Source organism: Sphaeramia orbicularis, chromosome 24, assembly GCF_902148855.1.
Source record: "Sphaeramia orbicularis chromosome 24, fSphaOr1.1, whole genome shotgun sequence".
NCBI classification, from domain to species: Eukaryota; Metazoa; Chordata; class Actinopteri; order Kurtiformes; family Apogonidae; genus Sphaeramia; species Sphaeramia orbicularis.
The window spans coordinates 15,862,880-15,888,674 of NC_043979.1; the positions used below are offsets into that span (position 1 = coordinate 15,862,880).

The 25,795-nt window shown below is 40.6% G+C and overlaps 1 protein-coding gene across 3 annotated transcripts in view; it reads left to right on the forward strand.

The window, feature by feature from the left end:
- Window positions 1-6,433, forward strand: part of bcl11bb (BCL11 transcription factor B b) — a 30,729-nt gene extending 24,296 nt beyond the window's left edge. For all 3 annotated transcript variants that reach the window (XM_030129012.1, XM_030129014.1, XM_030129013.1), the window contains one exon: window positions 1,198-6,433. In XM_030129012.1, coding sequence (XP_029984872.1) covers window positions 1,198-3,260 — 2,063 coding nt within the window. In that variant the 3' untranslated portion in view covers window positions 3,261-6,433. The remainder of the gene's footprint in view (window positions 1-1,197) is intronic.
- Window positions 6,434-25,795: the final 19,362 nt, after the last annotated feature.

Here is a 25,795-nt window from a genome sequence, read left to right on the forward strand (position 1 = left end):
GACCCTTCTCCCCTGAGGAAAGCCAAACCAATCACAGCGCCAAATCAGCTTCCTGTACTAGACACTGATCCAACATCAGCTTTCGCTCATCTGTTCAACACAGTACATGTGTATGTGTGTGAATTTACTGAGGTGAGCTGTGACTCTGTAGGGAAACAGAGGTGAAAAGTGAAAAGAAAATATTACTGTGCATGTATCTGTGTCTGCATGTGTGTTTTACATTCCATGACAATGGGTGGCTTTGAGGCAGTCAGCCATCTTAAGGATTCTTTTCTTGATCACATAAGACTTTGGGCAAGAGCAACTTCTCCGTCTTTGTTTTCCCCTTCAGGGCTTCAGGCTTTGGGACCACTGTACCAACTTGACTCTGCTTGCGGTAGCTGCTGATGATAAAGTAGATGCAGATGCCTTGCAAGCAAACACAAGACTGTGGAAATACTTTTTCAATGCTAGTCTGTGTTGAATTAGACGAATCCCAACCAAGGCTCTTTTTATGAGTCACCAGCAGGCTGACAGGGCCGTGCCACAGTGACTGATAGATTCATTTGGCTTTATTAAGTCACGCCATTTAAAGGAGCAATTTGTCAATGAGTAATGTACAGTTTGTGTGTGCATACAGTATGTGAGTTCAGCAACAACAGATCACTTTACTGTACGTGATATTACAACAGTGACGTAGAGCTTCTTTTACATGTGGATGCTGTGTTAAGACCAGAGGCGACTTCACTGTTTACACATCATCTCCATCACATCTCCTGTCTCTCCTTTTGTGCGTCTGTCTTTCTCTGTAATGCCACATGTCACCCCCCCCTCCCTCCCATATTTCGCTTTCCCCCCATTGGTGTGCTTTTTTCTATGGCTGCCTCTCCTGTCTCCATATGGAAATGACAGAGTAGACGAGATGGATCTGTATATTAAAGCCTAGCTGACATTAGAATTTGCATAATGTGTCGTGGCCTTAGGGCGCTACCCGCCATCTGCATTAGCCTGTAGTCACACACAGAATTTCATACACACACACACGCAGACAAAGCACACACAGGGACCATCTCACACACAGAAAGCTCATATAACTGTAAGTTTATGTACAATTAATATTCTTAAACACACACTCCACATGTTGTCAGAAATGTCAAATGTTATTATAAAGTAATAAAATGAACTGAAGACCATTTTTTTTCTTCTCTTGGCCCACAGATAAAGATGAGCCATCCAGCTACATCTGCACTACCTGTAAGCAGACCTTCACCAGCGCCTGGTTCCTGCTTCAACATGCCCAGCACACTCATGGCATCCGCATATACCTGGACAACCACTTCGCCAACTGCTCCCTCACTCCTCGCATGGCTCTTCCTCCACCTCCGGGTGCTGATGCCCTGCCCCGCTCCCCTCTACCCACTTTCCTCGGTGACACCAACAACCCATTCCACCTCCTACGCATGGCTGCGCCCCTCCTCAGGGAACACCCCCCTCCCCCGGGGTACATGGAAACCCGGCTGCCTGCAACACCACCCTTTATCAGCCCTCCCCCTCCCCCTAGACCCCCTCTAGAGCGGCTAGGCCCAGAGGAGATGGGGTTGCTGTCCCAGCACCCCAGTGCCTTTGAGAGGGTGATGCGAATGACCCCCATGGAACCACCTTCCATGGACTTCTCCAGACGTCTGAGGGAACTGGCGGGAAACACAACAAATAATGGTGGACCCACACCCCCTCTTTCGCCCAACCGCGTGCCCCCCATGCACCGCCTGCTAAGTCCAACACTTTTCCAGCCTGGCTCCAAACCCCCAGCTTTTCTCACCTACGCCCCGCAGCCACCCACCTCACATGGGGGACATGGTTCCACCAGCCCTCCTGAAAACCAAGGTCAGAACCAGACCCCCGCCAAATCCAAATCCTGTGAGTTCTGTGGCAAGATTTTCAAGTTCCAGAGTAACCTGATTGTCCACAGGCGCAGTCACACAGGAGAAAGGCCATACAAGTGTCACCTGTGTGACCATGCCTGTTCCCAGGCCAGCAAGCTTAAGAGGCACATGAAGACACATATGCACAACAAGTCTGGGTCCATGGGTGGTTCTCCAGAGCAGGCAAGTAGAGGTGAGGGAGGTGAGGGTGAAGAAAAAAATAGGGATGGAGATTCAAGAGGGATGGGGATGGACAATGAGGATGAGGAGGAAGAAGAAGAGGAGGAAGAAGAAGAGGAGGAGGAAGAGGAAGAAGAGTTAAGGAATGGGAGTCAGCCAGATTCAAACATAAGTGAGGACTCTCAGGAGTTCAGTCAAAATAGAGAGAATGGGCCCAGACAGTCTCCTGAGAAGTCCCTGGGTGCAGACAGAGTAAGTGAAAGTGGTGGTGTGGGCATCATGCACCCTTACAACCATCTGGACAATCACCTTAGACTAAACCCTAACAAGAGAAGCTTGGACAGACAACCAAATGGAGATGGTGGAGAAAGAGACGAAGTACAACGAGAAAGAGACACTGAACGGGAACAAGACAGAGAGCGAGACGAGCAGGAGGAGCAGAGGCCTGTGATGAATGGTAGGATCAGTGTTTCAGAAGTAGACTCCTTTCCTGGGCTGTTCCAACGAAGGCCTACGCCCATTACCAGCCCGAGCCCCTCCAATAACAAGAGGATCAAGATAGAGAAAGAACAGCTGGAGCTTCCCCCAACCTTACCCCTGATCTCCCCGGAGAATGTCTACTCTCAGCTCCTGGCTGGTTATGCTGCTTCACGCCACTTCATCAGAGAACCCTTTTTGGGATTCACCGATTCCCGTCAGTCCCCGTTTGCCACATCTTCTGAGCATTCCTCCTCCGAAACAGGAAGCCTCCGGTTCTCCACTCCACCTGGGGAGCTGATGGAAGGGGGAAGCGCCTCAGGTCGCAGCAACAGCAGCACCCCTCATCTCCTGAGGGGACCTGGACCTGGCAGACCCCCAAGCTCCAAGGATAGGAGAAATGACACCTGTGAATACTGCGGCAAGGTGTTCAAGAACTGCAGCAACCTGACAGTGCACCGACGCAGCCACACAGGTGAGCGTCCCTACAAGTGTGACCTGTGCAGCTACGCCTGCGCCCAGAGCTCCAAGCTGACCCGCCACATGAAGACCCATGGGCAATTTGGAAAGGAGGTGTATCGGTGCGACATCTGCCACATGCCCTTCAGCGTCTACAGCACGCTGGAGAAACACATGAAGAAATGGCATGGGGAACATTTGATGGCCAGTGAGGTCAAACTGGAGCAGGCGGACAGAGGTTAAGCCAGCAACTACAGTTATACAGCCTACAGTGTACACAAGAAAACACTCACACAAAAGCACACACACATTCACACACACACACACACACACACACACACACACACACACAAACAAACACACACATACACACATATACATACAAATTCCCTCATATCAACCACTTCTTCAGCTATGGGGCTTGGCTGGATAATCTCTCTCTCTTAAAAATTTTGAGACTGATTGATGTTCGTCTTTTTTTCTTGTCACAGAAACTGCCACCTGAGAATATAAACAAGGGGAAACTTTAAAGAGAACTTGTCTGAAATGCCCAGCTTGGTATTTCTAGGCAAACTGTCTGAGGATTTTATCAGTTAGGAATCCATGGAGCCTTTCTACTGTGCAATAATTTCTGTATTTATTGGATTTTTGTAATGATATTTGGCATGTGCAGGTACATCTTTGTGGGATTTCATATGGAGTTAGTTTTGAAAATGTGCTAAAACATTTTTGTTTTCTAAAACACGATAACTGGAAGAAGTCACCCTTAATACAAATTTTCTTTCTTTCCTTTAAGGAACCTTGTTATCATGTGAGAGTAAAATTGTGTGAAGCAGTATGCTTTTAAAAGAAATGATAATTGTTTTCTATATTAACTGCAGCAGCGGACTACAATCCATTTCATCATACAGGCCTAAAAAGCACTGAATGTCAGCCTGACAATAAAATATCATGCTGGATTTTTAAAAAATCCAACATTATCTTTAAGACCTGATAAGTTACTTTAATTAATTCAGGGTTTTTTTTTCTCTTTTAAATATTGGCATGCAGATATTTTTAAAATGCAGTTACTGTATTGCTGTCCTGTTTCCTTGGTTCAGTCAGGACATAAATAAAGGTTGCACTTAATGGAGGTACCCTTAACTGATGCTCAGTACATTCCCAATGTAGGTTTAAACCACCATATGTAATATGTTGAATAAGTTAAGACTACTTGTGATTAATGTGAGAAGGAGAACAGTCCTGTTTATGGTTTGTAAATATTTTCTTTTTTATATGTTAAAGTAGCCCCAAGTACGTTAAAGATGGCCTAAAACTAAACAATCAAAGACCAGCTGCTTGCATCATTCACCATATATGCTAAATGTAACTACCATACATTCTTGATTTATCAGACCCACTTGATTATCTCCCCCAATTCCCCACCACCATTATGTGTGCTTATTCCAAGGCAATTTGTTAAACTAAAGCTACTTCAACAATTGTAAAACTCTCTGAATTGTTCTCTATCTCCTTCCAAAGGTCTGGGCAGCTCGCTCTGACCCATGCCGACTTCCCGTGTCCCCCTTACGATTCACAAAACGGTTTCAAATGAAAGTCATATCAATATGTGTTAGCATGTGTTCTCTCTGCTGTGTGCTCTAAGCCTCTCTCCGACGGCGTCTTTTCACAGTTCACTAGCTCAGATTCATGCATTAGAGCAGCTTTTAAAAGGAAGCCTGTTCATTCGCCTCACAAAGTGATATGGGTTTAACTCCCAGTAACAGATTTTGAGACAGTGTGCATGTTCGTGACTTTTGGGGATTACAGTTTTTATTTTCTGCATCGTTCATCCCGAAATGAATCTGGTACAAAAAAATACGGCTATATGAGTTATGATAATTTTGAGCACAGCTGCGCTAGGGGATGGCCAGGCGACCTTGAGCAGTGGCTGTACTTATAGTAAAAATAAAAGATTGGAACAGAGAAATGAAGATGTGTGAGAAAGAAATGGAGGGGGAGAGAGAGAGCAAGACCTTGACCAGGGAGAAGAGTCATTCAAATGAAACTGGAAGCATATGAAAAGTGTGTGTGTTTTTTTTTTTTTTTGTAGCCAAATGCACATCTACTGGCCACATCTTATAATGGACCAACACAGTGTGAACATTAGTGGAAGGGAAACAGCAAAGCCACATGAAGGGAGATGGAGACTAGATTTTTCATTTTACCGCTGCAGTTCTCAATCATCAAAATCATGCATTTTGGACCATTGTCAGGTTTTATCTGCACCATTTTATTTTGATAGAAAAAGGAATATTCTGTAACTTAAGAGCAGAATCCTCTCTGTGATTTTTTTTTTTCTTAGAAAGTAAATAATGCTGAGGTGACAGCATAAGCTATTCCGTTACCGCCTCGTACTATACTATATTTCAGTGAATGAACACAAGGTAAGGTTGGCTGAAGAGCTACGTTCAGCTTACTTACACATGTTGATGCATGAGTGCAAAAAATCAAGATCCAGTTGTATACGCACAGTATATTCATTCCAGGAAAACTCAGAGTTAGGCCAAAATGAGCCATACAATTATGAAATATATTACATTTAAACAATGAACAGTTGAACCCTGACAGATCCAAATCACACACGGACATTCAGTCTTACAATATGTTTACAGTGTTGAAGTATGCCATTAATGAAATACTCTGTGTAAGTGTTTAAAATGATAATAAAGTATTGTTTTCTCCAATGTTCTTTCAAATGTTTTGAACACCATAGCAGTTTTGTATGAATATCCTGGTGGAGGGATTTTATCTTCATAAATATGTTTCTGTATGATTACTTGTTCACTGTATGGAAATACATTTTTTAAATGTAATATTGCAGAATCATGCCAGATAATTATTTTTTTCTAACAAGAGTGGTGCCATTATTGACTTTTGGTCTCTTTTTATTTTTCTAATTTCTTGAATGAGTTTCCTGTTGTTGGTTTGGTGAAGCTATCCTTATGTGGATATAAAACAACTAAATGAGAGGGAAAAAAATAAAGGAATGAGATAATCCTTAAGAAGACTTTCGGCAGGGGAATAAAAATGTGGGAGTGCTTTTCCAAATCAATTTAATGAGACGTTCATGGACATCATGTTTTTTGCTGTTTTTCCTCATGGTTGGTTGAAGGTCTTGTGATGGCACTTAACAACTGTAATTTTAAATACATTTTTACATATTTCACTTTTCACAACTTTCACTTACACTCTTTGTACAAAATAGTTTCCTTGTTCTTTTTTTGGAGGGGAGTGCATCATTGTGAAAAAAGTGATTTCAGAACAGTACACATCTGCTGTTTTGAACATATATGTATTTTTGTAATGTGTTGAAAAATCAATACAAGAAAGCCAACACTTCAATAAATGTTGCAATTGCTCTATGATTGAAGCTTCTTTTCATTGTGATTTTATTGTAAGCATTGTCATCTTTTCATCTTATTTATCTCACTACAAAATTAAAGACATTTTACAGCAACGATAAAACTTCAGTGTAGACGGAACATCTTCATTAAAGTTTAGGTGAAAGCTGAAAAACAGGAGTTACAGTTTAACCCTCAAAGACCTAAACAGCCACCAGTGACCAAAAACTTCTACTGATCTATAATGTTTAATCACTAATCACCTTCCAATACATTGAAATAATTCAGGTAAAATGCATTCATTGTCATTAGATATGACCCACGTTCAGCGGCTCCGTAGTGAACATGGAATCACTGTCAACCTCTGAAGCACTGATTCACCAATAAAACCCATGTAGTCTGACAAATGGCAGTAGCTGTAGATGCTTTTTATATTCAGTTAAATCTTTAACTTTAGTCACTTTTTCATCAGTTTTCTTTGTTTCAATATAATACCCGTTGACGTTACTTTGAGCTTTCATGAACATCTACACAATCAGTGACTCAAATATAAGAAAATACCTAATTTTCCACAGAAAAAAACACAAAGTGCAGGGGATTATATTGTAATAAATGGGGATAAATCCTTTAGGAAAGGTTCATTTGGAAGTCACCACAAAAATAGCTATAGGTCTTTATTGGTTACCAGCAAAACTAGTGGATCTTCTATTTTACTGACAAAAACTGACTCTGGATGACCTATGCTTTAAAACTAAAAAAAATATACATAAATCTGAAAGTAAAAAATACATTTTTCCTATTGTGGCATGAAGAGAATAAAGAGAAGATGATTAAATGTAATGAACAAAAGGTCACTGGAAAAGAGTGGTAAAGTCAGATCATATAACGTACACTTTAACAATAAGAGACAAGAGTTTAACCTTCCACTGATGCTGTCATGATGAGTCAGAAAGAGATAATGTTACTATTAAGGGATCAAGTATGTTTTGCTTCACTGACGTACATTTTTCTAAAGTTTGCAATTCTTACATTTTCTTTTTTATACTATATCCTCTTAACATCTATCAGATCATCAGCCATTTTATGCTTAAGGTAACATTGGTTGTGTTGCAGCTGCATGCCAAACACAAAACCTTTAAAATGAATAGTATACATGCAGTTTGGGCTTACACTTCATCTGTATAAGAGTACACTGTAAAAAAAAAAAAAATCCTGTTGTTTTTTCAGAAAAAAACTGGCAGTTGTGGTTTCCAGAAAAATACTGTAAAAAACACATCCAACTGTAAAAATATTTACAGAGTAACATGCAGATTTAACATTTTAAACATGTAGATTTAACTGGTAAATGGGCTGCACTTATTTAGCACATTTTCTCCACCTTCATGGTGTCCAAAGCACTTTCCAAATCCACCAGGTCCAACTGGGAGCAATTTAGGGTTCAGTGTCTTCCATGGACACTTCGACAAATGGACAGTCGGAACCAGGATTCGAACCACCAACCCTTTGGTTATTGGACAAGCCGCTCTACCAACCCATTAATTTACAAGTTTAAAATGCTGAATTGTTAAATGTTTACTTTTTTCTAACTTATATATATATATATATATATATATATATATATATATATATAAATATAAATGTGTGTGTGTATATATATATATATGTGTATATATATATATATGTGTGTGTGTGTGTGTATATATATATATATATATATATATATATATACACACACATAAAACAAATTATAGTTATTTCAACATTATGGTTTTTTCAAATAAACAACTTTGCATTGTATTGTCACTTACAGTTTTTTTTGATGTTGCAATTTTACAACTTTTTGGTGTTAATTCTACAGTCATTTTTTACAGTGTGGATGTTAAAGGTTAAAGGTACCTTAGTCAGTTGTAAACATGCATTTTCTCTCAAGTATGATGAATTTAATAAAACTAAAATGGTTCATCAGCACCATTTTCATCTCAAACTGCAGTGGATGTGTGAAGGCTTTTGTGTGACTATAAATTACTTGATATTTTTATAGTTGAAATTTAAGAAATCCATATCACATAGTTGCTGAGGAATCTTGCCAGCTTGCAGTTATTTAGCCAAATGTTTTTGGGGCAAGACAAGACACAGACAGATGGTACTTAATAAATCTGCATCAGAATTTAAATATAGTTCTTTTACAATGTGTTTGTCTATCAAGGAACATCCCAGATTTAATTGTTGGTACAACCTTCTCTTACTGCTACAAAATATGCAAAGTGAGTCATAAGTTTTCATGTTTTTTCAAGGTAGCCGTTGACAGTCTCATACTTCATAAATGAGTCCTGGCATGAGTAAGGGGACCCATCAGGTATTTCTTGATTTCAGGCCAACAGCAGTCAAGCTTGTCTTTGCTTGAGCCTCCAGATCTTTGCATAGCATAACAAAAAGAGTGTGCGTAAAGTATTTGTGTGTCAGAGAGGGAGCACAAGTAGGGAGAGAAAAGACACATAACTCCACAGAGGAAAAAGAGAAAGAAAGGAAAGTTTGTGTGAGACTGAATCAGGAGGAATTCTCAACGCCTGCCAGCTCCTGCCAAGCAAAACAATCCAGAAAGTGTCTGTGCGTCTGGATATTATAGATGATTCATTATTAAAGCACAATCATTACGTCAAAATATTCTAAAAATAAGCGCACAAGAAGCTACGAATTGCTTACACAGATGATGTTTGGATGATTTGGTGTTTGCAGTGCAGAACTGATTGTGACTTTCCCAACTGTGTCTGTGTGTGTTTGTGCCTGAAGGCTGACATCTGGGTGCCATGTTGAAGATTCTGGTCTTTTGGTCAGCAGAAATGTGCATGTAGGGAAGATGTCACATTCCCACAGGTCTTATCCTAGCAATGGCAGAACCATTGACATAACAATTGAAATAGCATGACTTTCCGCAAATGCTTTGTGGCTACAGATGCTTTTAATAAATTAAAAAAATGTATAAAATGACAGTGTCAGAGGCTCTTCTCTGCTGGGTTTATTTCTCACTTTTAATGTATCTATTTAAAATGCATAAAGGAAGCAATTTGTGCGGTGTTACATTTTTTAATCAAAGTGGCATTTTGGAGAACAAAGCTGTCTGTTTGTCTTGCAAAATAACAAATCATATTACAGCCTCGAGCATTTTTTATGCAGCTTGCTTTGGCAGAGCCGTATGCCCATAATGAACTATTTCTTTAAAAGGCCACTCTCCTTATAATCAAAGGCCACAAATGTGTGCTCGCAGACCCATTCCGGCCACTTTTCTGCCACCAGCCCATCCTGCTCAGTTCACATGTGACATGAGGTTAAAAAGCTGTCTTTTATAAGGTTGTTTGGAAGACGGCCTCCCCCTGTGTGAGCTCTGTGTGCCCGGCTTCGTGGGAGAAAAGTGGCCTTGAGCGCCAGCGGTGAGGAGGTGCCGTATCCTCTTCACCAGAAAGCACTGGGCAGAGGCCCTATAGTCACAGACAGAGAGTCGCACAGAGGGAGATGGGAAATCACGGTATGGAGTAAAACCACGTCCTCGGGGAACAGGGTGTCAGCAGGGATTGCGGTTCACGTCCTGGTCCACACAGAACCACATGGAAACCGCACAGACCCTACTTTCCACTGGATCACAGGGCTCAGGCCCCACTGGCCTCTCTGTAGATATCCAGTTACTAATCTACTGCTCTGACCTGTACCCAGTCAAATGACAGCGAGAAGACTGGGCTTCGCCCTGCGACACAGCGACCAGAGTAAATCCGGTCCAGCTGCCTGCTCTTGGGAACATGGGGGGGAACAAGGGGGAGAAGTAGGGGAAAAGTGGAGGGAGGAATGGATGAAGGGCGAGTGGAGAGAGCAATTTAGAAGGGTGGTCAGGAGATAGAGAGTGGTGTGGTCGAGCGTGGTCATTCAACAGCTGTGGCTTGGGAAGATCCTCTCTTCTGGGAGAATCTGACCCAGAGGAACAAAGGCTTTGTGGTCATGTCGAGCGTGTAACTAAAGGACAGGAAACGGAGGCTTTTTGAGAAAGAGGAAAAGCACTAAAGCCACTCAGTGGGAGGTTTTGGTCGTTTAGGGTGCAACCATGTCATCAGGCATCAAAACGGCACACATCGCAAAACAGAAATGACAACTTATGGTTCCTATAATTGCCTCACTTGAAATGTAGGAAATATTGACTCCATTGTTGGACAATTAAACGTCATATTTTGGTGATGCTTTTCAACCGTCTTCACTTTAAAATAGCAGTATGTCAGAATGAACAGACCAAGAATGAAGACACCTTATAGGATCGGACACTTGTTTCCTTTGTTCTGGTATCGCCTCAACGACAGAGCGTGTCATGACTGTACATGTCCTCATAAACACTGGTCCTCACGTCTTCATGGAGACACAGTCATGGAAAAATGTTTATTTATCTTGACACTCAGGCCACACCCTTTGCTTTCTGCAATTTTATGTCCGCTCTGTCAGTTTCTCTTCTCTTTCACTCTCCTCATTAATTCTTACGAGTGACATAACTTCACCTGTAGCGCTTTTCGTGTCTCTAACCTGTGTATTCTTATCTAAAGCTCATTACATACACTTTCCCTCCCCCTACGGTCGCTCATTCTTCTCATTCCCTCCCTCAGTTTCTTAGACAAACTCTCTTTTTCTCTGTTACTGGTCCCACTGTCAGCGTAATTCCACTGGTGTCAGACCTCCCAGGTGGACCCAGACACAGGTAGATAGCTACCACGGTGGGGAAGCTCCTCTGCTGTCGGCTTCCTGACGCCTGACCCCACCCCCCCACCCCCCATACACACAGACACACACACACACACACCTTGCCTCAGGGGGGTCAGTGTCATTGTTGACATTGGACACATGCTCATCGTGGTGCAATATTAAATCTTCTCATTTGATTTGGACTGTAATTATGTCGTAAAAACAAACTGGCTGTGAAGCCGTGGCCCGCCAGTGTGATCTACTTTCATCAAGTGCAGACTGGCTTAATTATAGAGTGCGCCATCCACCCATCTTTCACTGGGCAGCTTTTCCTGGTGCTTCTTTAAGCCATCACATTCTTTTATTGTGCGTTAATCACAAGGCAATTGGGCCGTTTGCAATGGCTGGGGGTAGATTTTAACACTGGTCTATACACATCCTGCATATTCAGGGGAAAAAAAAAAGTTAAGCAGTTGTACAAGGTAATGGAATTTGATGCCTCCTGTATTTCTGCGGTGTACTTAATGATATGGTTTTCATACCACAAAGGTATTCAAATGTGAGGAATCTCTGCAGAGAATAAAGGATTCGCTGTTCTTTGTGTACTTCAAATTGACTGTGTGAGGTTAGACAGATAAATACGTAAATGTGACAATAAATGACCGCATCACATCATAAGAAGTCACATTGATATGAAAAACTGTAAATAAAACTTTGATCCTTTCCCCATGTGATTTTATTTCTGTTTCATTATCTTAAGAGGGAGCCATAAAACACTTGAAGGAATAAAATATGAACATCTATGAATTTTATGAGCAAATTATTTCCTCATATAGAAGACGTTTTTTATGGGGTTTTTTTTTCGTCTTTTACAGCAAGACATTTGAAATACATGTTTGCTTAGGATGATATTTGCCACATGGCTAAGTCAAACCAGATTCCACCTTCACGTCAACTCGCACAGGAGGACACCAGATGCCAAATCGCAACATATGGCAATATGTATATTAATTTTTTTGCTGTGCTTCATGCAATATGTTTCAGAGCCTTGCTTCAAATCACTCACAATTAAATGATTTGCACTGTGTACTAGAGGTATTATGTTAAACTTCTTGTTATTTTTGTTATTATTGAGTAAATATTTTAATACTTAAAGTAAAAAACAGTGGCTGATGATGACCCACAGTCATTAAAATGACAAAAACCTTCATTCAGAAAAAACACACACACACACACAAAACAAAAATAAATAAATTTAAAAATAAAATAAAATATATATATATATATATATATATATATATATATATATATATATATATATATATATATGAAATTAGATATTTTCTCAAAGCAAAAATCAGACTGGAGTCCTAATTGTGATACTCAGTGGCTGTGAGAACATGACAGAGTTTGTGTCAGAGATGAATATGTGAGGGAGGGATAAAGGATGGAGCTGTCTGGGGACTGACCCCTTTATGTCTTAATAGTTGAGCTGAAGAAGAGGGGAGACTGTGAAAGCTCAAGGGTCACTGAGGGAGAACTCCCTCGTTTTTGTCCCTCTCCACTGGTCTTTTATGATGGGTTCATCTGTATTGTGACAGGTGTGTGAAGTGGGCACCTTACTAGAGGTAATTGCCACTTGTCTCCTGTGGGTCATTGTTTGTCCCTGTGCCTGAAAGGTCCATTAGAAAAGCGGATTTTAGGCTGTTAAAGAGGCAGAGGTAAAGACGAAGAGACACAGCAGATGAAGTAATTCGCTTCTGCTGTATATTAAATAAAAATAACAATCATAAAATATTCACAAATTGTCTGAAAACCTGGGCAGATTCATTAACAGTATGATACCCCGTGCATAAACTCAGACAGTAAACACACCCTGCTGATGCTGCTGTTCTTCAGCTAAAACAGGCTGCTGTGGCTTTGCTGCAGAAACCATTATGGTGCCACTGAGGAGAGTCATAAAGGTGATTAACAGCAGCTTCTAATTAAAGATCAATGGAGAGTCTTTCTGAGGTGATTTGTTATATGAATTAGGATGCCCACTGTCCATTAATGACATCAAGCAATGTCACTGTAACAGACTGGCTATTGATTCCCTTGTTTGAGCCACAGCTATAGATCACTGGCGCCCAGGTTGCTGAGATGTGTTTATGGATGCCTCTATTTTATTCACAACACTGTAAAAAGCCAAATGCAGCTTAAGAGCCCATACCCCACAGCCCCTGCATATTTGTGACAACGTATGGCTTTTAGTTGATGTCGGAATTGCATCAGAAGATGGATAAGTGGCATCCATCTCTCTAATACTGCTGGAGTTGAGGCAGTTGATTTGAAAAGCTGAAGTGCATCGCTCCCGCATCTTGATTCAGTAATCAGCAATGCATCACAGGATGTAAAAGAGTAGTGCAGAAAAACAACAAGTTACTGAGTTGATTTCATGTGACCGTTACTCTGAAGGCATACGTTGAGGGAACATCACAGAAAAATCTATGTGTGCAAGTTTCAGTTTGTGCCCACACAACAGGTAATTTAATACTCTCTGAATTTTAAGAAGTGTTTTTTTGTTGGCAAAGGTGAAATAGAAAATGTTCTCACAGTGGAGATGATGATGATGGTGTGTCATGCCGCAGGAAAAACACGCTGTAAATAAAAGTATTCACTGGGGCTTGAAAGGCAAAACACCTATTTGATTTCCCATTCACCTGCAAACTCATTGTACATTACGTTTACTACTAATACTGTAGGCATTGAAGATGTTCTGCTTCAGTCATTGACTGTATTGATCACTATGCAATTGTCAGTTCAGGGCCAGTGTCTTTGTCAAAATGAAACACATGATGCTGCAGAAAAGTAAAGTGTACTGAATGCTCAGACACCCAGATGTTGCCCTGTACCTGCATCTTCTGATAATTGCTTTCATGTTCTTGCACTGCCAAGGCAGATGGCAAGGCAGCCGGGCTGACAATTTTGCATATTGCTCCTGTACATTAAACTACACAGTTTTGTTGCTTTAAAACACATTTTTAATCTTAACTTTACATTTTAGCAAAGCGTTCATTACAGATTCAGCAACACTGACCAAACTCTAAGCAGTTGAAGGGTACATCATTTTTATAGGCTCCATTTGGTTTCACAGCAATTTCAACAGGTACAAAACTCTAAAAATCGTGTAGTTAGTTGACTGTTCTTGTAGCAAAAAAGTCAAAGGAAGCTATAATAAACCTCCTGTAAAGCCATCTAGAAAACATGAACTCTGACAAACATGGTATAATCATATGTACAAATCTGAAGCTGCAGTTTGACCCAACTCATGACCCGAAGATTATATCTTATCTTCAATAAACTATTAAACTACACTACAGTATGAGAAATGTGAATGATACTGGCACATCCCTTCATTAAGATCTTAAACCGTTCTTCTGTATAGCCAGCTTGAGACTGTGCCAAATGTGCCCTGGTTCGACATTGTGACAATTTCCGGCACTTCAGATGTGTATTTCCTGGCTTTCTAATCAGAATGCTATTTTGTATCTCAAAAGGAGCTCCATTCAGCCCAACATTAACAACCCTCGTCTGTGATAATGTGGATGCTTCGGGCCATAGGCCACCAGCTGCATCCACTTGTCAGTCTTTGCTACAGATGCCCTGTCTGTCTGCTGTGGCAAATGAAACTCATGTATTAAATTGGCACTTATTGTGCAGGATGATTTTATGTACGCATTTTAATGTGCCTCATCCAATTCCTTAACATGGTTAATTTTATCTGCTGACAGCCATCTCAGATTTTAAAATGATTTAAATGGAAAGCTCCTGTCCCTCTTGTAATTTGTCTTGGAGTGGCCAGTGGAGACTAAACGGAAAAGGTATAGATGTTTGTATCAACCTCAAACACTCCCAGGCAATTTAGCCAAATCTGCTGGATTTTCTGTGTATCATATTAGTTTCTCATACAAATCAAATGAAGAGAACTCAATTATGATGGATCAATAATTCAGCATTCTTCAATTATGCTTTAATTGTACGAAGCAATATCATCCAATCTTATTGTGTGTATAGGTGTTGTTGCTCTGCAAAGCTTTAGCTGATTGTTTATATGAGATTATAGTTGTGTATCAAGGAAAAGATCAGGCAATGTCACAGCGCCTTGGATAGCCAGCAAGTGACACGTGCATAGACACCCTCGAACACACACTTGGATACTACACTCACAAACACGCTCACACTCTTAATGACACAAACACATAACATAAAGCCAAATGCTGCCACTAAAATTTGCATGGTGCTCAGTAATGCATTAGTGAACATCACTTGGCAATCTGTTCATACGGGCTTAATTGGATTTTAATACCGCCTCTGATCTTGTTTTCTAATTAACGGCGGTGGCTGGCAACCAAGCAGAACCATGCACCCAGCAACACCTTTGATCCCGGCCATATGGAGTTCCTCCAAGCACGCCGGGGATGTAAAAATCCCTCACCTAGACGTGGGCGAACAACAGGCCCCTGAATCAAAATGGATGGGGTGAGGAGAATGGAGGAGGAGGGTGGAGAATGGAGGAGTGTGGCACATGGGCGCTGAAGGAGGAGGTTGGTGGCAGGAGGTGGAGGTGGAGGTGGAGGTGGCGGTGGATGTGGCGGCGGAGGGGGTTGGGGTGGGGTTGGGTAGTGGCATGTGTCAGCCACGCATCCCGGCGGCGTTGTTATTGATTAATTTCTCTCACGATCAGTTGTGATCACAGATACATAAAACATGAGAGGGGGGACTGAATGCCTGTACACCTTATCATCCTTGCTGCCATTCGACACCCCTTCCTTGCTACGGGGAAATGTCAATAGCTTTTCTAATCTGTTTACTTCTCCCCTTGTGGCCACTGCTTTATGCTTTTGATGAAGGGCTGCCAAAAATGTGTCCTTTTCTACCCTTGCTTTTGCTGTTTTGGCTGACAGAGTGTGGGTATTAAACTTTACATTTGCATAGTCACCCTGGCTCCCATGCTGTTATTTAGCTATTTAGCAGGATATCAATTAAAGATGTAGGGAAATTTTTACCTCGAGATTATTTATTAAATTATTAAAAGAGTTTATTTGGGGCTCACTTCTGTGTGCTCAGCTGGTTTTTGGACGCCTGATGTGGCATCAGCATATTGACCAAAGCTTCCCTGCAGCCTCAGCACCACCGGTTTTATGTCAGGCAACATCAAAGAGGAAATCTTGTTTACCTTCACAGCAGAATTAATGTTACAGAAAACAAACTACCATCTAAGATAAACATTCTTTTGTGGCATAATTTATTTTCTATTATTAAAAACATTAGAGTCGAGATATGTTTCTTAAAGTAGTGTTGTGCATGGCAGCAGAAGACTCCTCGATGCTGCTTTATGGTGATTCACTGTGTCTTTAATTTGTATTTTTCCAGAGAGGCACGTGGCATGATATCAGATGGCCTTCTACAACAATAGCAAAGAAGAGGGAAGGCCTGAAAGTCCCCGCTAGAGATTGCACCTGAATAATGATGCCTTTTACATGCTGGTTTTCTGTCCTTCACTGGGCAATTATTTGAACAATGTGTATATACTCTTTTGAAGAGGATTGTGACATACTGTGCCCTGGCTAATGACTAGAAATGCATTAAGACTAAAGTGGGGTTCTAATGAAGATGGCTGACAAGGCCTGAAGGCCTTCTCTTTCTTTTATATGGCGCTCTTTCTTTTTATGAAAAGCAAAATCCTTGCCCTCCTTAAATTATCAAATTGTCCTTCGACCTCAGTGTGTCACAAAGTTTCTCATCTTTTCTTTTTTTTTTTTTTTTTATCAAAGGCACTTTCAAGCATTTTGAACACTGTGTTTACATAAGTAAGGTATTTGATTTCTGAGCTCTTTCTTCTTAACCTTAATGGATGACAGAAATGGAAAGTGGCCTTACCTGATGTTTGAAACAGTTTCATGCTAATGACTACCTGTCAATTCCTCCTCACAATGTTCATATTTTAAACTTTTTTAGCTTTGATACCATCCATATGGTTAAGTGATTATAGCCCAGAATGACTCTAAATGTTCTGCATTAGATGTTTTAAAGACACTTTAAAGGAAAATCATCTAAAATAAAATGACAAAGCATACTCAAAATTTAACACCATGCTTAGTAAGTCTTAAAATATTCAAAGCTAAAACAGGAAATCATTCCTTCTTCTCACACTGTCCTCTGGTGTTTTGCAATATGTTAGTACCTTGACACGTACCCTTGAAAGTGGCACAAAAGCTGCTCCACCGGTTTGTTTGACACATGGGCCTCTTATTCACTCGTAGGACTGACCAAAGATTACAGTGTAACATAACACTTTCTAAGAGTAACCATGTAGCAATTATTACTATTATTATTATTATTATTATTATTATTATGTAAACACAGTTCCATAACACACCATGTTTAATCTTAGTTTACGAAAGGATTAGCATTGAGTTTTGCTCTTACAGTAGCAGAAGTTGTCATCTGAATGAAATCTGTTTTAGCAGTAAAACGCCCAGGGCTGCACATTACAATAAGTGGAATTAAAATTGCACTTTTAGGATGACTTGGCCCCTCAACAGTAAAGCAGAGTTTGTAAATCAAGATGATAATGTGACCATAAGATGATAATTCTTGGATACCAAGATGAAACGAGCAGATTTGAACTGATCCTGGGTTTAATCCAACAGAGAGCAGCAGAGAGAAAACACCCACACAGGATCCAATTTAACTTCTTGTCAAGGTAAATGTAGTGCACATGTGTCCTGGGTAAGTAAGTGTACAACTAATGTGTGTTCAAATAAGACTCAAAGTCAAGATTTAATTGTGGGTTCCATGAAAGAAAAAAAAAAAGTTTCTGTGCTCTTCTCACACAAGTGCACATACACATGCATGCATCATCATACACATTGCAACGTCCGCAGTGGTGTACACGCCCAGTGTACTTAGCCCACGGTGATTCTGGCACAGGTACAGAAACCAAAAGACAAGTCATATCAGCAATGCAAACTGTCCCTCGGGTCAAAAGTGATCAACATCAGTGGAATACCACAGAGAGTTATAGACCACAGAGCAGTTAGATTCAGACACTGGAATGAGCCACCTTGCACAATCAACAGATAAACAGGCATTTTAATCTGCATTTGATTTATCGCATGTGCCATTCATTAACTGTGACAGTCATGCTGCACAAGAATTTCGTGTTCTGTCCTCATATGTCTTCTAGAAAGGAGACTCACCCTTGAGCTTCAGTTGAGATGAAAGTGTATATCAAAAAAACTCCACCCTTCCAATAACTGATTGTGGAGAGAATTTTGTAGTAAATCATCAAAAATGCTAAGTGAAAAGTGTCTTATAAAAGTCTCGTAAGCTCTAGATGTTTACACAAGAGTTAAAAGGACAGGAATACAGTTGTCTCCAAGGAATTTCAAAAGAACATGGTCAAGTCAGAACCCTTTTGTCACATGGCAATTCACTCCTTTTCTGCCTGCCGTCAAAGGGGAGATTAAGTTGTCAAATGTGGGTCCTGGTCCAGACTGGTCTTTTGAGTGGATATTCACTAGTCTGATCTCTGCCACTGCTAATAGACAGAGCTCAAAGGGGAGCATGGAGAACAGAGGAGGGAGAGAGGTAAGAAGGCTTTAGGATCACTTTACCTGGATTCGGCAGTGTGGCGCTGGTGGATTAGTGCCCCGGGCCTCATGGCACGCTAGTCTGCAAACACCCCCATAACACTTCTCCACAGGTACTGTATATACATGCACGTACATGCTCATTTACAACACAGTGGCCAGTAAACACACAAAAGCACCGACACTTTGAAACACATATACCAGTTAACTCACTGCAGCATTCGCAGACACAGAGATCTGTGCATTTTTACAACCCATCAGCAGCATCGTGCAGCTGCAGTCTAGATGAAAGAACAGCAGATAAAAACAACTACTTTTAATTCCGGTGGCTTACAAAAACTTCTGCACGCGTTTCTGGCTTCTGTACAGTTTGGATGTCACAGAGAAACTTTCTTCGACATCCTAGAAGCTTTCAGAAGTCTGTTCCTGGTCTGATATCACTTTGTAAGGTCACTCACTCATCCAGAACTGCAAAACCATAACCCATAAAGGAGAAAATACAGGTTGTTCTTGGCAGGGAGGAAAGAAACCCACCACAGCTTCATCCCTCTCTGCCGCCTCTGCCTGCTCTCCCCCCAGTCACTACCTGATGACTTCTCCATCCGTTTTAATTGGTAATTATTTTGCAGGGTTTAATGCCTTTATTCAGACTGTCAGTGTGGAGTCAGGAGAGGAGGATTAGGTGCCCCAGGGGGACGAGACACTGGCACGGCCAGGACAGCTCATTTTTACACAGGCAGGGGAGGAGGACAGCTCATCTTTGATCCGGTTGGGGCTTCGCAGGCCAGAGGGGTGACAGCTGCACTTTCTTTAGCCCACATTTGAATTTGAATTCTATCTTAGGATGCAGCGCGCCGCGGACTTGGCAGGGCAGTGGGGTAATCTGCTCGGCACAAACGCCCGGGCCTTTTCTTCCTGTGTGCCCTCGCAGAGATTGGAGTAATTAAAGTTAAATGGAATGCATTAAAAACTCACTTGTGCCGAGGCTGTGGCGGCCGTGCCAACAGTGAATGGGCTGGGGCTGTCCTTTTACGCTACTCTAATCCTGCAGAATATATGTGTGCCCCGTGACTTTGATGCTACGCTACCAAAGCATCGGAAACGGCTACCAGTGGAGCTACAACTGACTGCTGGCTTTCACCTCAGAAGAACATCTTGGAGAGCAAATTCAGCTGGATTCTGACATTGGCAGGAGGTTGGATGGAATCAGCTCGGGAAGGCTATTAGCACTTTCCAGACTCACATGTCACTCTCAAATTGCTATGCTTTCATGTGCTCTCTATTTAAATACCCACTGCCTTTCCCCTGACCTGTGGTAATATTTAGAGTGAATCCGGCCTAGCTGTCCATAACAAAAGTAACACATAAATAACGTGTACCATCAAAAACCTGGCCTCTAAATGAAGTACAACTTTTCATGCCAACAAAATCTGGCTCCATGTTAGTCAGCTATCTCAATGTGGACAGTAATTACAGCAAAAGACAAACGTGCGCGTATAGCCATAGGCTGGGAACCAGACCTGCCTTTCAAGGTAGATGTCAAAAGACTTCAGACACTAACATAATTGTTGCTGTCTTTCATTTTAAAGGAATGTGGACAGAGACAAAGGGGGGAGGCTACAAAACTATCATCATAATCTCTCCCTGGCTTTGTGTGTGATCCTCAAGCCCTTCTAATGAGAGGAGATAGACGAGGAGAAACATAAGGGTGTGGGAGGAGGGGAAACTGGGAGAAGAGTTGTGAAACACAAAATAGAGAAGTGGTTAAGAGAAAGACTACATTTCAAATGAGAAAAATGTAAAATTCCTTGTTTGCTTTGTCATTATATTCTGTTTTGCTAATACAACTATTGCTGATTAAAATACTTTGCCAGTGACCAGTCTGTTAATTCATCTTTATATGACCTCAAAGTTGGACTGTGGGTCAATATATAATTCAGGGACTTTTTGAGTTCCCTTTACAGGGTAACTTAGTTGACAGGTATAGTTGACATTTTTGCTGTTTTCAGGCCTAAAATCAACATAACCATAACACCACATGGCATTTTTACAGAAATATTCTTCTAAACATCATATATACAACTGAGTAAAATTGAAATTGAAAGTTATTTATAAAGATATTGTAGTAACACTGTTAACATAAGAGTGTGATAAATACACACTTGATTCACACACTATTTTATATTAAATAACTAAGAGAGGAGAAAGCACATATGTTGGAGTCTTGCCAGTGTTTTCTTCAGGAGGAAATGACATTATGTGGAGCAGGTCATGTGATTTGGAATAAACACACTTCCTTGAGAGGTGTTTCTGGAATGGGTAACTTAGTTGACAGTGATTTCTCAGACACAGATACAATTTGTTATATTCTATATAAAATCTAATATATTGCCAAAAAATCAATATCTGTCATAATTATCTCAACTTAATAAAAAGAACACAATCAAAACAATTTTTGAACAAGCTTATTTTATTATTGTTAATTAGGAGGTGGTTGTGATTAAATTCGGACGGTTATTTAGTCAACATTTTAGTATATCTAGTCATTTGTTATTTATTAATAAATGATTGTTTCCATAAAATAATTATGGCATTTTTAAAGAAATTATTATAATGACTATAAAAACATTATTATTATTATTTTTTTTTTTTGTTGTTGTTGTTTTTTTTTTTTTTTTTTTTTTTTTAACTTTTAATAAAGATGTATGCACTATATACCCCATGGACTTCAAAAGTCCCTCAATCATATATTGACCCCAGTATAAAAAAAGCAGACGTAGCCACCATGGCGTCTGCCTGTCTTAAAGACTTAATTTTGCATTATGGCCAGAAGTGACTATATTTGGTCAAGAAATTGGTGCTATCACTACACTAACTCACTGAGACTTAAAATGGTTAAGTTCATTTAACATTTGTGCCACAAATAATTTGCTGGTCTTATTAGTGTAACTTTTAACTACGACTACACTAGAGAAGTCTGGTAGGAAAGATATGTTTTCATCATTAAACAGAAGCTCTGATAATCCATATTGGCAGAAGAGTAAACTGTCAATCACACCATACATTTAAAGTTCCAAGAGTAGATGTCAAAATCTTTGTTAGGCCTAAAATCTTATTAAGTGAGCAATACTTCACACAACACCCACCATTACATTTAGACTTAAACGTGTGGATCCAAATGAAGTAAATGAGACCAGAATGAGTTGTGGAGAGATGTTATTGGCTTAGTTTTCTTTAGAGGGGTTCATTGGTAGCCCTTTGGAATCAAGATTTTATGTAGCCACCATCCAGCAGCTATCAGTGGTGTAACAATTTACTAAAATACTTTAAAATCACATTTTAACCCTTTCCTTTAACAAATCAAAATGTACAGGTTCTGTATGAGTGAAGTGTTGCAGAAGACAATAAATAATCAACATTTATTAATCATCAATGCTACTGAGTGGGAATCTGATGGCAGACAGAGTCTTTTATCACTCCTATACACATGCATAGTCTAATTGCTCCTGAAGACCATGGAGCACATTTTTATATTTATTTCTTATTTTTTTTAACAAGGCTGTTTTCGTTATTGTCGCCTGGAATATTTTGTACCAAGCTATAGTAAATTGGATTTTGACAGCTGATCTGCCTGAGTCTTCAGGCAGATTAGATGAAAGGCCAGTAAAGAAAAGAGAGACAGACAGGGGAACCCACAAAGCAGACAGAGGTAGAAGACAGACCAAGGCAGAAGACAGACAAATGGCAGATGCACAGATTTAACATTAAAAGACTGACAAATATCCCTACTAATTGGACAGATTCATCTGGACATTTCACCTGCGGGTCATGATTCAAGTATATCTGCAATGCATACATCTTTTCTTAAACTGCAAAATCAGAGCAAAGTGCCATGATTACAATCATACTACTATTGTCTGTAATAAACGGGCGAGTTGGTGCTTCTGTGGAGGAGGGATTCAAGTGCTCTTTCACTTAAAAGTGAAAAGAATCTTTGAATAACTAATTAAAAAGCATCCGAATACCAGTATAAGACCTTGGTTTATACTTTTGTGGATTTGATTAGTGGTGATTTGTCTATTCGTTGACAGACGCTTGATGTTGGTGAGATAAGGGGGAAAAAAACCAAAGCTTTTGGCTGGGAAGCCCTATTATTCATGGGCAGCAGTTGAGTGTGTGTTTCCATTAGATGTGTGAAGGCCTCTAAGGTCTAAGAATGCACTTTAATAGATACCTGTCAAATGTAATTAACTATGTTTTTCCTATATCATACGCTTTCCCATCGCCTCTAGCCAGAGGCTCCACAGTGTGTTTGTGTGTGTGTATTTGGGTCTATGTGTACTCATACACATGCATATGTGTGCCTGTGTGTGAGAGAGACAAGAGTCTGTCTCAGCGCCTTTTGCCACCCAGCGATTGGAGACAGTTTTAATTGCAGCATGACAACCACAAGAAAGGACCAGAAGCCCCATAAAAGCCAAAGCAAGCTGGCAGCCGTCCCACAGTGGAAAGCTAGCCATGCCATAATTACAGGTAAAAAGACCTCTAGCACTGTAGCTCAGCACTGTGTTTATTTGACACCAATCATGCAACTATGCAGGTATCCCAACAATAACGTGCTCTGTCCCGACAGGAGTGAGGTGCCTCAGAGAAGGACTTGGACATCACGGGCAATCAAGGAATGTCTTGTGGCTTTGGAGACCGAACCGTCGTCAGAACATGAAAGTGAGCAGAGAGACCTTGATTTTAAAGAGCTCAGATGAATTCACCAGTGCACGTTACATTGTTCCCAGTCAAAGAGGAGCCTCGCATGGCATTAATAATTCATTTTACAAGACTCACTTGTGCCTCCAGTGAGCAGGTCGCTTTAAACGTTTTGATATTCACGGCCAAGGTGTAAGAGGCTACATTAAAGACACATTAGCAAAGCAGAAACACCTCCTGCTGCAAAGGGAATTCAGCCTTTTCTCTGTTAAAGCATAGGTGATCACCTCAGCTCATTCAGGGAGACTTTTACGATGCACTCCTCTTTGTAGAATGAAAGTTTGGTTTTGTATGAGCAAAGGAGTGTTTAATCACTGTATGCTTGATAGCACACACATTTAGCCGGGATCCTTGGAGGAGCTGTTGTCTCTCAAAAACGACAATGGGTGTAAAAAAACATCTGTACAAAAAAAATACTAATGATGAACGCTGCCTCTTTTTAATAAAACCTGTTGAGGTGATAAGGGTGTCCTCCTCCAGTATGCACTCAAAATGCTTTTCAAATGAAATTTTACCTTCAAAATTTTAAGCAATCAAATTGGTATTCATTCCAGTCCATTGTCAATGTAAATCACAAACATTTCAAACACTTTACAGACAGGACAGTTTCTATTGGGAAATCCAGACCCCTGCACATAAATCTCACCTCTGTAAGTACTTTACGAGAGCACAATGTGTGTTTTATGTGTTCTTTATGGATGTAGAAAGGCCACATCTTGAATGACACTCACTGCCGGAGCTATTCGGGGGGGAAAATACAAAAATGTTTTACAGGCTCATTTCTGTAACATATGTTTAGTTGCCACTTAGATTGAGTCTGTGTAAAACACAGGACAACTTGTTTCCTCATCCTGCTGCTCACTGCTTTTGTTAAGTCATTCATTCGCTGGCTCTGTTATTACTTGTTTCGGGGCTGTTTGATTTACTAGTTAGGTAATGACTGTCAAGGCAATTGGCTGCTAAAGTGGTGAACCGGGCCCAAATGAAAGAGTGTTTATCATGTTATTGACTCTCTGACAAAGGTGCCATAGACGTTTGAGTCAGTGATGCTGGGACACTCAAAGAACCAGCCTGCATGCTTGTCCCATTGACTACTGGTTTACTTAGCACTATTATTCCATTTTTAGATCCTCATCCAAGAAACTAATCCTCCGCCCTCAAATTAATTGCAATTTTCACATTTTTCTGTTTTTTTTTTTGTTTTTTTTTTATTGTGTCTCCCTTGGGAATTTTTCCTACCTAAAAGGATATGTCATGGGACTGCGACAGTTTTTAAAGGATATTCTGTCAAATTTAGTAGGATGGGCTATACTTACAAATGGCTCCACTGTTACTTTAAATTTTTGGCTGATTTGAAAGAAGTCAAGACATGACGCATCCATAATGTTAGTACTCTGCTACATCAGGTCTCAGTGGAGATAGTCAGGTGAATCTTTACTCAGATCTTTAACCAAATCCCTAAATGAGTCATTACTCACCAATCTGTTGCCACTTTTACACAGAGTTCCCTAAAAAATGGTGAGATGGTGATACCACCTTTTTGCCACCATTGACCGATTTCCACAGCCAAGCCAAAGGAGTAACCGAGGTCAGACAGGCTGGACTTTTACACAGCGGACCTGCATTCCGGAATCAAAGGTGCGGTAATTCAGCGCAGCGTATAGAGTGACGTATAACTTGCACATCGGAAATACCCCGAGCATAGCGGTGTTGGCTCTCAAATCAACAATGGAGAATGAACAGTGTTAGCATGGATAGAGTCCAGCACCTAAAGTGACAACACCTCGTGGATCTCTGCGTCTCCCCAGTTCAACATCTTTCTGGTCGCGTTGATATGTTTGTTTATTGTACACGGCCCGCGTTCATTATTAAATTGCCTTGGCACGGGGGTCACACATGCAATATGTTATCAAAATGACACCTTGGTTGCGGAACGAGGGGTGTTCCTTTTACATAGCGTTTCAGAATCATGATTCCACCTTTATCACGGCTCTGTCACTACCTCCAGAGGCGTTACAGAGCCGTGACAGAGGTGGGACCAAATGATCCCACCACTTCGTTTACACAGACATCGTTCCGGAATAAAGGCGAAATATTCCCGGAACAGAAGTGCTGTGTAAAAGGGGCTATAGTGTCTATTAACTCGGATTGAGTCCTACTATATTTTAATTCCAAATGGTATCACCCGCTAGTCTTGCAACTTGTTATTTACATAACAAACCGAAACATCACTCGGGCCTTTTCAGAAATTTGGTCGCAAAGTGCATTGTGGGAATGCAGT